At 50.1% G+C, this 12972-nt stretch overlaps 1 protein-coding gene across 3 annotated transcripts in view; it reads left to right on the forward strand.

Moving 5' to 3' along the window:
* Positions 1-12972, forward strand: part of Arrb1 (arrestin beta 1) — a 76461-nt gene that overhangs the window by 29322 nt on the left and 34167 nt on the right. The window contains exon 1 of one of the 3 annotated variants that reach the window (XM_020155501.2): positions 8913-9078. The exons of the other annotated variants lie outside the window; for them this stretch is intronic. Within the exon in view, the coding sequence (XP_020011090.1) occupies positions 9074-9078 (5 nt within the window). The 5' untranslated portion in view covers positions 8913-9073. Of the gene's footprint in view, positions 1-8912; positions 9079-12972 lie in introns of those variants that run through there. 3 annotated transcript variants of the gene reach the window in all.

Below are 12972 nucleotides of genomic sequence, written 5' to 3' on the forward strand. Positions count from 1 at the left end.
TCCTCCAGCCCAGCTTGCTCCCTCAGTTCAGTGCTGTTCCTTCTTCAATCGTCAAGAAATTGAAGCTGATAATACCTTTCCTGAGATGATCAGGCAAGAGCGAGAGCTAACCTAACTGGCCTTGGTGGCCCAGAAGCCACACTTGGAGACAGCTGGGTGCCCACCTTTCCCAGTGACCCTCCAGGGGTCCAGCCTGGGGGATAAATTAAACCCACTGTGCTAGACCATATTTTTTGTGCTCCTGGGGTTTGAACTCAGGGCCTCTCACTTGCTAGGCAGGCACTCTACCACTTGAGCCACTCCACCAGCCCTTGGGCTAGACCATAGAGAGGGGGAGTTGTGTTGCCTCTGATTTGACCTTGAGGCTCTCTCTGGAGATTGTAAATTCTACCTCTGTCCTTCCAGGGATCCACCAGCAGTAGCCTCCAATGTTTACAGTGTGCCTTTCTTTGGAAAATTATTATTGTTATTTAGGTATTGTGGATTGAATCCAGGGCTTTGCCCATGCTAGGCAAGTGTTCTGCCACTTGAGCTATGTCCACAGCCCTTTTATTTTTATTTGTTTTTGAGATAGGGTCTCATGTTTTTGCCCAGGCTGGCCTCCAACTCACGATCCTCCCATGTAGCTGGTATTATAGGTGTGCACTACCATGCCTAGCTTCGTGGTATAATTTTCCATCCTAATCTATGGTCTAATGTCTAAGGGCTTGACCTTTGACAAGGCGTGCCTTTCACAGGAAGCCTGTTTATGCTAACAGGCACTCTTGTGACTCTTGTTGGACCTGAGTATGGTTTGTTCTTTCTGCTGTCTGGGAGAGCCCTAGTCAGGAGGAGAGCACTTCAGGTGTGTTGATCAGGTGAGAGTCAGAGGAGATAGCACAACAAACAAATGAAACAAAAGAAGCATTTTATTTTTCACAGAGCCCAAAGACAGAGGGTGGCAAGCCTTGTGGCCCATGGGAAGGGAGAGCCATCCAGGGTATTGCACCCTCAACCAGTGGGTGGGAACAAGAGAGAACAAGTGAGAGACCTGTGGTACTAAAGACTCAGTGGTTACCTGAATGAAGGTCTTTTGGTAGTACTGGAGTTTGAACTCAGGGTCTTGTGTTTGCTAGGCAAGTGCTTTACCACTTGAGCCACACCCTCCAACCCACTTTGCTTTAGTTATTTTTCAGATAAGGTCTCGAGTTTTTGCCCTGGGCTGGCCTGGACTGTTTATTGAAATGGGATCTTGCTAACTTTTTGCCCTGACTGGCCTTGATGATCCTCCTGATCTCTGCCTCCCAAGGAGCTGGCATTACAGGTGTGCACCATCATGCCTTGCCTTCTGAGGGAAGTTTTAACTGGGGGTTTATTAGCAGGCAGGAGTTCAATGGAGGCATGCAGCAGCTGAAAGGGTGTCATGAGGCATACCTGTTCAGTCTGTGTGCTGTGGGGAGTCTGTGGGGGTGGCAGGTAGGTTGTATACAGCCATGGGTTGTTTTCATAAAGCAGACAGACTGGGAGGAGGTGGAGATCTGGATACTGTGTCAAGGTGACTGTGCCCTGCTTCTGATGTGAGAAACTCTGACTTATATTCAGAGCAGTGGGGAGGTAACACGAAATTGTAAGGCTTCACCGCAGGAGCTGAGCTCCTCAGCCAGCACTGTGGGCTGGTGGCACTAATTGGGAATTAGGCATCCAGGTCCAGGCCCAGCTTTCTCAGTGCCAAGAGCAGCTTTCATTTCTCACAGGCTTCATCTTGCATCAGGCACAAGCAATCATGAAGAAAGATGAAGATGTGTTTTTTGTTTATTTGTTTTTTGGAGGAACTCAGAACCTCATGCTTGCTAGGCAGGCACTCTTACTGTTTGAGCCACTCCACCAGCCCTTTTTTTGTGATAGGATATTTCAAGACAGTGTCTCATGAAATATTTGCCTGCAGCTGGCTTCGAACTGTGATCCTCCTGATCTCTGTCTTCTAGCTACAGGCATGAGCTACCACAGGCTAGCTTTTTCCATTTTAGAGATGAGGATCTGAGAGATTTGGCCCCTACCCAAGGTCACTCAGCTAGGTGTGGCATACCCTAATGCCTAAAAACTACTACTCTGAAGTGAGTCCCACAGTCACACGCTGGTCTCCTGGTTGCTGTGCAAGCCTTGAGGGGCTGGTATTCCACAGGGTAGGTGGCGGCAACTCCACATCCTGGGGCCTGCATTCCTGAAGGGCTTGACCCCCACAGCCTGTCCCATGCAGTCTGCTGTGGCCTTCACTGTGCAGGAAATGACTGGCTTTTTTGGGTTCTGGCTCCCAAACCCTCTCCCTTCCCACGGGGGTGGCAGGGGTGGCTGGGACCGGTGGCTTCTCCATCAGAGTGCATGTGGTTCCAGGGCTGGTGGGGCTGAAGCCCTGGGGAACCTCAAAATGGGAAGGGGTTTGGTAACTCCAGGGACCACAGAGGTTCGTGTAGCTGGAGGGCATGTGACATGAGCTGCTGCTAGGAGGGGAGGCTGAGGGTGGACAGGGACCAGATTTTGAAGGGCTTTGGGAGGGTGGTTGAGTTTTTTGTGTTTAGAATGACTGAGAACATGCTGACAGTTAAGACAGTGTTAGTTTTCAGTTGCTCACCCGGTAGCAGTTAGTCCCATGTTGATCATTGTAAACCGGATTTCACTGCCTATTAGCCGGGAGAACTTGGTCCAGTCACAAGCCCCTGGGACCCATTTTTCTTAGCAGTCATGCAAAGGATAAGGAGATTTCCTGCCAGGGATTCTTTCCAGATCAAAGTGAGATAATGGGAAATTTCATCTAATCTCAGCTAATCCCACAAACACCTAACCAACCAAACAACCACACAGCCAACACCCTTCCCCTGAGTCATTGCCAGGACAAGGAGGACTCAGCTATGGGCTCTGGGAGGGCCCCACCATGAAACCAGTGCCTTGTAGGCATAAAGCTTTACTTTCTCAGTTTCCCACCCAGCCTCCTCCTGGCCTCAAAGTCCTGGCCGAGGGGTGCTGAACCTGAAGAGTCCACAGAAGTTCCCAGTAAGTGACTCTAACTGGGTATAGTGTGGAGGAGAGTGTGCAGGACATAAGCAAGTCATGTCCATAGTGGGAGCCTAAGTTTCCTCACCTGCAAAATGGGAAGGAAACACCTACAGTATTAGTTTCCTTAGTGGCTTGAAATAACACAAGTTTATTAAAGTTCTGGAGGTCAGAAATCCTACAACAGGTCAGCAGGACTGTGTTCCTTCTGGGGAAGACACATTTCCTTACCTTTGTTTGTTTCTAGATGCTGCCTACATTCCGTGGCTCCTGGCCCCATCTTCCATCTTCTACACCAGCAGCCAATCTCTCTCAGTGCATCTGTCCTCACACTGTTTTCTCTCTCTGTGACCCTTGTGATTGCATGAATACCACTCACATAATGCAGAATAATCTCCCTCTTCCAAACCACTAACTACATCATATGTGCAGAGTCCTTTCTGCTGTTCAAGGTAAATATAGTCATAGCTCCAGGAATTAGGATGTGAGCATCTGGTAGGATGGGCATTACTCAGCCTGCCACACATACCTTGCAGGGATTTGTGAGGATTAAGTGAGACAAAAGTGTGAAAGCCTTGCACAGTGCCTGGGTTGTGCCAGTCAGTCCCCGGCATTCGTTTCCCTTCTCCTTTGAACCTCAGTTTCCCTATCTGTAAAGTGAGTCTGCACCACCAGCTCCTACAGTCTGAGCTCACCTTCTTCAAAGGTATACAACAGGCAGGTTGTGCTCCTGGCAGCTTGGGGCTCTGAGCAGACACATAGACTTGAGCCCTGCCCCAGGACGACCCCCTCTTCTCCCTCCCTAGGGAAGCCTCAGCTCAGTTCCTGGCCAGGAGCTCTTCCCATCATTCCAGGGAGGCTGATGGGAAAGGCTGAGCTCACTGCTCCTTGGGGAGGGTGAAGGGTGGAGAAAGAAGATGGAAGAGATTGGTGGTAGTGTGCACTAGAAGGGAAGGTAGATTTACAGCAGAGAGGTCGAGGTTATCAGTGCTCAGAGGAGTTGGAGTGGAGGGGTCTTCCTCAGCTCAGTGCAGACATGCTGCTCATCTCCTTTGCTGGCTGCCCTCTCCAGCTGACCCCTTCTGACAAGCTGAGGGAGTGTGTATGTATGTTGGGGAGGAGAGGAAGGTGTAAGGGCCAGCAGGGCTGGAAGTGGGGGGCAGCTGGCATAAGAACACAGGAACTCCCACCTCTCAGCTGGGGTCCTTCCCCTGTCCTCTGCTCAGAAACCAGTCACCACTTGCTGTTGGTATCTGCCTTTACTGGGCCTTGCTTTGTCTTATTCACCTGTATGTGCATGTGTGGTGTGTGTATGGGGGTGTGTATGTTAACACTATTACGAGATCTGAGAGAATAGAGTAAGAATGATTTTGACCTGCCTGTGGAATGTGCATTCTGCTATACAAGGAAGTGTGACTCCATGCATATGTCCTTTCTTCCACACCCTGACATCTGGCAAACTTGATCTTCAAGTCCCAGCTCAGATGCCACCTGCTTCTGTAACTTTCTTGGCAGCCCTTGTCCATCTGAGAAGAGTGGAGCCATTCCCTCCCCTGCGTCACTGTGACTGTCCTGAAAAACCCTCTCTCTGGTGCCTTTGGAAGTCTAGTTGCTGGTCTACACATCTGTCTCCCCCAGTCATAACAACCCTTTCTGTTTATCAAGGTCATTATAGTGACCAGCTGCACAGCCAGGGCTCTTCCTCTGAGTCATGGTCGAAACAAGCAGGACTCAGCCATGGGCTCTAGAAGGGCCTCACCATGATAACCAGCCCCTTGTAGGCACAAAGCTTTACCTTCTTAGTTCCTGGCCCTGCCCTCCCATCAGCCCTACAGCAGCAGACCCCATAGCTGTGGTGAAGAGTAGTTGGACACATAGAGACATCAGCCTCTGCATTCCTCTTAACAGGAGTGGGTTGTGTCACCTCATAATCTAGGTGAGGACAAGGGAGATGAAGTGCCATGTGGAACAGATAGATCCATTAAGGGACAGGGTAGAGATCTTGACCTTGTTTCTGATTGCTCATTTATTTCTCCTTGTTCAACTCTCCCTGGGGTTAGGATCAGAGAGCCTGAATCTCCAGGCTTGGATGGCAGAGCAGGGGTTCTCAAGGTGTCACTCCAGACAAGCTGATGTTAGTCATCAGGAGCTGGGGGATCCCTAGTGAGGGGAAGCCTCTGGGCCCTCCTGGCAGGCTTCCCACAAACTCTCCTGGGATAGAAGATGAGAAGCTGTTTGAGGAGCAGGTGGAAGGTTTTGGGGTGGGCATGGGGGTGTTTATTACCAAGTCCAGGATGTGGTTTCAGAAAAGGTTTGGAGGTGCTCCAGAATGCCCCTCCCTGCTCACTGCCTCACTGGGATGCAGCTGCCCTTGGCCGACTTCATGGCACCCACCTCATCTGCAGGCCTGTGTGTTCTTGAAAGTATTGGAAATGCATTTCTTAAAAATGCTCGATAATTCAGCCTTCTCCTACTAACAGGCCTTTGCCTCTGCCCAGCTCTCTGGCCTCCTAGAATTCATTCCCATTATCTCTTCTCAGCTGCCCAGGCTCTTGGTGAGGTAATGTGACCCCACTGAGAGCCTGTGAGCCAGCCAAAGCCAAAAGGGACCGGGTCTGTCCAGGGCCATGGACAATCTGTTTGTTGTGGTGCTGGTTAGCATCACTCCTTAGCAAGCTTGAGTTCTGTGACCAGGGCCTCATGATATGAGCTAGACAGCCAAGGCCTGCCTCAGGGCATGATGCCACAGGCCTGCTGACCCACGCCGGTGCCCTTGGCTACTTTACAATGCTCTCTAGGCCCAGCATGGCTCCTGCCCAGGAGGGGCTTCCATTCCTGGGGGCAAACACCCAAAGGGGTCATGCCCACCAGGGAAGGTGCAGAGATAGGTGCTCTCCCCCAAGGCCAGGAGCACCCTGGGAGGCAGGACTTGAGCCCTCTCCCAAGCCCACCAGGCAGCCTGCACTAAAACTTTCCTGCTGGCTGTCCCCAGGGTAGGCTTCTGGCTTCCCAGGCCACCAACTAAGCACAGAATGGGCAGTATGGGCAGGAGGAGGAGCAGGGGCTTTGGAGCCAGTGGGCTGTCACTGCCTCCTACCAGCTGAGTGATGTGGGCTCGTCTTCCCCTTTCCAGGCCAGGCTCTAGTTTCCACTTCTGTAAAATGGGAAGAATGTCTTTCCCCCCAGATTTCTCAAGATGATAATCACATTAAGTGCCCAGCACCTGACCAATTAGTAAATGGAATATCCTAAAATAATTATTATTGTGAAGCTTTTTTGTTTTCTGAATTCTAAGAACATTAGTCAGTCAAAAATTTCCAGAGAAAGATAATATGATTTTAAGACCTGAGTGGCATGTGGTTTACACTTGTAACTATTCTTTTGGAAGAGTTCCTAAATTGGTGCCACAGTGTGTCCAGTCATGAATGAGTTTGGTTTAGAACATAAATAGGATAAATTGTATCTTTAAAAAGTATCTAAAAATTCTTTAAAAAGTAACAAGCATTGATACTAGGTTTTGTGTGTGTGTGTGTGTGTGTGTGTGTGTGTGTGTGTGTAGGAGGGTCCTGGGGAGCTAATCCAAGACCTCAGTTACACTAGGCAAGTAGCTCTACCACTGACTTATATCCCTAGCCTTTTAAAATTTTTTATCAAGCAGAAGGTTTGAGATATATATATATATATATATATATATACACACATGTATACCTATGTATATGTATTTTTTGCAGGGGAACTGTATCAGTTTCCAGTTGGGGATAGTAATATATCAAGCCAGGCATGGTGGTGCACTTTTGTAATCCTAGCTACTTGGAGACAGACAAGAGGATCACAGTTTGAGACCAGCCAGGGCAAAAGAAAAAAAAAAAAAAGTCAGTAAGATCCTATCTCAAAAACAAGCCAGGTGTGGTGGAGCATGCTTGTAATCCCTGCTACTTGGGAGTTAAATGTAGGAGGACAAATGTCTGAAGCTGATCTGGGTAAAAAGCAGGAGACCCTATCTGGAAAAACACTATAAGGATAAAGGACTGGAGGCATGACTCAAGCAGTAGAGCATCTGCCTAGCAAGCACAAGGCCCTGAGTTCAAACCCAGTAACACACACACATGCACGCGTGCACACATGGAGTGTACATAATAAGACTATCTACTTTTCAGGGTTCTTGTGAGTATTAAATGAGTTAATATGATGCTTAGAATGGTACCTGCTTGTATTAAACACTTAAATATCAGTTATAATAATAGTAATTTCTGCATAAGAAAACACACCCAGATTTTTACCCTAAGTCAGGCAAGTTGCTTTGTAGGGAACATGCGATCAGTTAACATTTCTGTCATGCTGGCTCTGGGTTGGTTTGGGCTTTGATTTTGGGGCCTGATCTGGTTTCAAACCTGGCTCAGCAGCTCCCTGGTTTCCCCTGTGGGCCCCTGGGCCTTGGTTTCCGCCTCTTGCTCCTGGTCCCAAACTGGGTGAGGCTGAGCTCATAAAAAGGGTCAGCAAAGCACTTTGTGGATCGATGCTAAATAATAGCAGCTCCCTGGAGCTGTGTGAGAAGGGAAGATGATGTGAAGCCTCTTGGACCAGGCTCAGGGACAGCACCAGGGAAGGCCTTTGTGGTCCTCAAATGGAGACCTAGCAGGGGCCCTGTTATCCTGTCTTCCTGATGCTTCATGTCACTGTAGCCAGGAGTGGATGCCAGCCTAATTTGGAGATCGGGAGGTGATATTACTGGCCATGGGGGAAGCATTTGGCCCATAGAGACTCATCCAAGGCATGCATGTGGTTGCACTGAGGCCAGAGCTGGGTGCATGGCCTATCCTGGGCTTCCTCTTGTCAGGGATCCCCCAGTTGCCCTATAACCATCCCTCCAGAATTTGGTGGTCCTGATTGGATAGATGGTTGCTGGCCTTGACCCAGACACATAATATAGCAGCTTCAGTACAGTTCAAGGCATGGAAACTTGTCACAGTTCAAGGCATGCCACCTCTGCAGGGGCAGAGGTGGGTAAGACTCCTCCCAGTTCTGCCCTAGAGGGAGCTCACCTCCATGTCTTAGACTGAGCTGAAGTCTGTTCTAGAAATTGCTGTGGGGATGGCAGATAGGATCTGTGCCTTCTGGGAGCTCCGTTTCTAATGAAGAAGGCATGGCTTTGTTCTCTAGAAGGACCTGTGTGATGGTAGAATATGGCTCTGGTTCCCTGAGAACACTGAGGGGCCATAGTCTTCTGGTCTTTTAGCAGTCTTTGTCTGAGGAAGAAGGTATGACCTGTGTCCTGCAGGAACCTCCAATCTGATGGAGGAGTCAGGGTCACATCCTTCAGAGAGATCCCTATTTGAAACTTGACCTCCACCCTCAGAAAGGACCCCTGTCTGATGGAGGAGCCCCATTTTGTGCTGTCACTCAAGAAACCCCATTTGATGACCTCTGCCTTTGGGGGCTCCCTCCCTTTCCATGTCCCACAGGCAATAGGCACAGAATGAGCTGGGCAGAGGGAGGGACTTGGCTTCTGTGGGGTGGAAAGGAAGGGAAGACAGGAGGCTGTAGAGGGACACTGCAGCAAGTGAGGGTGACATGGAAGGCTTGCTGGGGAAGCCTCCCATTTATGGGAGGGGGTGCTAGCTGTGATGAGACCACTGAGTATAAGGGGCAGGGAAGAAAAACTTGAGGGATCACTCCAGTAAGGCCTTGTATTCTTGCAGCCCATGCTGCTGGAGCACAAAGGGGTCCAGGGAGAGCCTCACCATTGCTGTCTGTGCACAGGCTGAGTGCTGCCAGCCCAAAGACATCCGCCCTCCGTGGTCTGAGAAGCCCAGAGGAGGAGAGGAAACAGGACGCGTATCAGGAACGCCTTTTCCTTTTCTTTGTAAACTTCAATTGGGCTAGGGAGAGCGATCCACAGGGCTGGCCTGGCCTGGCTGGTGCTGCTTGCAGCCCCCAGTTCTGGGTCTTACAGGGCTGCCCTGCCCTGGGTCCACTGTCTCAGCTCTGCTCCTCCCTGGGTTGGCCCTGAGGTACTGCTGAATCCCAGGCTGTTGTTATCTGCAAGATGGGGTAAGACTTCCTATCAGCCTCACCAGGAAGTTGTTTTCCTCTCTTTATAGGATTTGCATTTGTTCTTAGTCTCTGAGATATGCATTGAGCACTTCCTGTGTGCCACCTCTGGGATGGATAGGGGCATCTGGCATTAGGGGGAGCAGTGTAGGGAGGAAGTTCATTTGAGACTTTTCTGAGAAATTGAGGGACCATCCAGTTGCCATGTCCCAAGGCTGGTGGGTGTAGGGTCAGAGAAGGTCTGGCTGGAGATGGAAGTTTGGGCTTAGTATCTGTGGCAGCTGCAGTGGTCTGGTGGGTGGAATTCCCCACGGCGCTGTTTTTCATGGGGTCTGGAAAGGGGCAGAGGCAGATTCAGCTCTGGAGCTACTGAGAACTGAGCACAGAACAGGACTGAGAAACTGCTTGGTCAGGGCCCACAGAGCACTGAAACGGGACCACAGGGCTTGGCATTTCTGGGGGAGGGGGCAGTGTTGAGACCTTTGCCTTACAGGCTGGATGTGGGGAGTGCGGGGAAGGGTGGGCAACAGAGGGTGAGGAAGGAAGGAAAATGCTCTGACATGGCTGAGCGCAGCTCATTCCCGGGCTGTGAGCGTCCCTTCTCTACTTAGGCTACCCTCAGTGGTGTTCTGGGAACCACTGGCCCTTTGGAAGAAAAGAAGGGTGGAGGGATTATAGCATTTGCCCATTTCTGGGTATAAATTCTCTCATCACGGATTTCACACTTCTAACATGAGAAGGATGCACAGGGTACACCATGGTGTCCTCACCACAGGGCACAGTACACACAGCTAAACTCAAGAACATCAGGGGAAATCAGTAAGATGATTAGTAAGTGACAAGGTTGACAATACAGTTTACTTAGTTATGTGTATTGAGATTTCTCAATGAACCCTTGGGGCTGGAGACCCTTTGCTGGGAGGGGGCTGCCCTGGTTATTATGTAGGCAGTGTCCCTGGCCTCCACCTACTAGACGCCAGTAGCACCCCTCCCTCAAATCATGACCTTTACAATGGCTCTAGATAACCCATCCCAATGTTTCTGGGCTGCAAACTCTCCCTACCCTTACCCAAATTGAGAACCACTGTTAACGACTGCCAAGGCGGAGGTGAGCCTTTATGCTGGATCCCTTGTGACAGTCTATGAAATGTGAGAATAGGAAAACAGTGATATGCTAAATTGGTATCTTATTTTAATATGCTGGTAATAATGTTATTCTACATCCATGAAAGTTTGTACATTTCAATTGGCAACATCCCCCTCCACCATTTAAATAAAATCTGTCATAAAAATGACAGACCAACATCTTGTGTCTGGGACACTGAATCTCTCCCAGGCCCCTACTGAGCTGTGTACCTGCCTGGCTCATCCTGGTGGAAGGCCACCACCTCTAATTTCCTGCCTGGCCCAGGTTCTCTCCTTCCCTGGCCTCTAAACTCAGGGCCTGGTTCTCACTGGTTCATTTGTTCGTTCATTCAGAATATCTGTTGAGCACCTACCATGAACCATGGAAAATAACCACTGGAGGAGGAGGCAGCCCCTGATCTCTGGAGCTTGTCATCCTTCCAGTCTGTGTTGTCCACTAGGGAGGGGGTAGTGATGTGCAGCCCCATGTGCCTGCTGAGGGGACAGTGGGGAGAGGGAAGGAAAGACTGACGAGTGCTGAGTGCCTGATGTGCCTTCACCCTAGATGAGAATGTAGTACTGTCTCTTCCTGTTCTACCTTATTTGTGGAATGTTTGTCCCTCTGTGTCCCTACCCAGAGTGTTGGTGACCTGAGAATACACACAGCACAAGGGCTTGTAACTCCTGCAGGTAAGGACAGTATGCAGAGTTTTGAAGAATAAAGGGAAGAAAAGAAAGGAGGGAAATAAGAAAGATGAATGGAAGGAAGGGAGGGAGAAGAAAACCTCATCGAGGGCAGAGGAGTCGGGGGAGAGCACTCTGCACTGAAGCAGTCAGAGAGGTGTGACAGGTGAGGTGAGGTGACACTGGGAGGTGTGACTGGAAGGAAGTATTGCACTAGGGAGAACTGACAGAGAAGATGGTTAGTGTGGGGAGAGGTAAGAGCAGGGAATGGACATTTCTGGAATTGGAAGTCTAAACTGGGATGGGGGGGTTCTCCAGCAGGGGGTCACATGACCAGTCTTCACATTTTTTTTTTCTTTCTTACAGTGCTAAGGATCGAATCTGAGGCCTCATGTATGCTACACAAGCACTTTACTGCTTTAGCCAGGTCCCAAGTCCTTTCATTTGTATTTTTGGTTTTTTGAGATACAGTCACACTGACTTTGCCCCAAGCTGCCTTGAACTAGTAATCCTGCTTCTGCCTCTGAGTAGCTGGGATTACAGGTGAGATCAGCCCAGCCAAAGAATTCTTTTGTGTGTGTGTATGACACTGATTAAGCTCAGAGCCTAACACAATACCATCTTTAATATTATCCTCTCCTGATGGGGTGATTGGCTCCTCATCTCCCAACAAGGGAGACTGAGCCTTAGAGAGAATAGGAATCTGGCCCAAGTCATGCAGGACTCAGGTGAGGTCTGCTTTCTCTGTTTTTGGACTCTTTCCTCTGCAGTCTCTCAACCCTTGGGAAGGCTGGATAGTATTCAGGGCCTGTCTGTGGGCTCTTTGGTGTCCAGCTGCCAGCCTGCTTGGTGAAATTTTTATTAGCCTTTGATTTTCCTCTCTCCATTTTCACATGTTCCCAGAAAGGAGTCCAGGCTCCTTTAAGAAACTCTCCCCTTGTTCATGGCTACCTCTTTCCTGACTCTGAGACTCCTCACAAATAGGGATCGTGGCCAGAAAAGTGAATGAATCCTATAGAGAATTCAGAGCCCAGAAGTCTGACTTGGCCAGGTCCCTATCTATCACCCCTCACTCCTTAGGCCTGCCAGACCCCAATCTGTGCTCAGGGAGCAGTGCCAGGCCCAAGGGAGCCATGGTGGGATTCTGAGCAGGCACCAGACAGGAGACAGGGGTGGCAGAAACTAGGGGTGCTCACCCAGCCTGCCTTGGCATGCAGGCAAATCTCTGAACCTGTGTTCCATGGCCCAGTACGAGACTATTCTCCCTTGGGCTTTGATTTCTCTATCTGCGAACTGAAGCAGGTCATACCTCAGACTCCCCAGAGTCAGGAGATCTGTGAGATGGGGTGACATTTCCTGTCCTCCCTCCTGGGCGACCTGAGAAGCAGGCAGTCAGCAGCTCTCTCTGCTCCTGGGACTGTGTCACCTGGCAAAGCAGACAAGCCTGAACACAAATAACTCTGCTGCTAGGGAGAGTGTGAGAAAGGCCCTATGAGCCTCTTTGTCACCACTGCCACCTGTTCCTCTCACCTCCCAGATCCCTGATGGCTGTTCTCACACCTGGCAAAGTGGGTCAAAATATAGGGCGGCTGAGTTTGACAGAGAATACCCCTTGTGTGGTCCCCACTCACCCAGCTAAACCAGGACTGCTGTGAGGATGATGGGAAGGGGGCAGTTATGGGGCTGAGAGCATCTCTGTGTCTAGAATTTAGTTCTGGCCAGTCATTTTCTCTCTAAATGCCCAGGGATTCCCATTGCCTTCTAGATGTAGTCCAAGTTCCTTAGCCTGGCATTCAAGGCCTTTCACAGCTTCCTCTCTCCACTGTGCCAGTCCAGGGCCTGGGCATAGAGGTGGTGCTGACTATCTTGGGGGTGAGTGGACCCTCCTCTAGCCCACCTCCTCCCCTGGTTCCTCCCAGGCACTGGAGACACACTTTAGCCACACCCTACTGCTTGCCATCTTCCAGCATCTAGCGGCCTCAATCACTTTCTTTAGGCCTCCACCTGTGGTCTTATGACCTCTTCTGCACCTCTGCATTGCTCCCTTCCTCCCTGAAGCCTTACTTCACAGACAGAACCACACAA

The sequence above is a fragment of the Castor canadensis genome, chromosome 1, assembly GCF_047511655.1.
Source record: "Castor canadensis chromosome 1, mCasCan1.hap1v2, whole genome shotgun sequence".
In the NCBI taxonomy this organism is placed as follows: domain Eukaryota; kingdom Metazoa; phylum Chordata; class Mammalia; order Rodentia; family Castoridae; genus Castor; species Castor canadensis.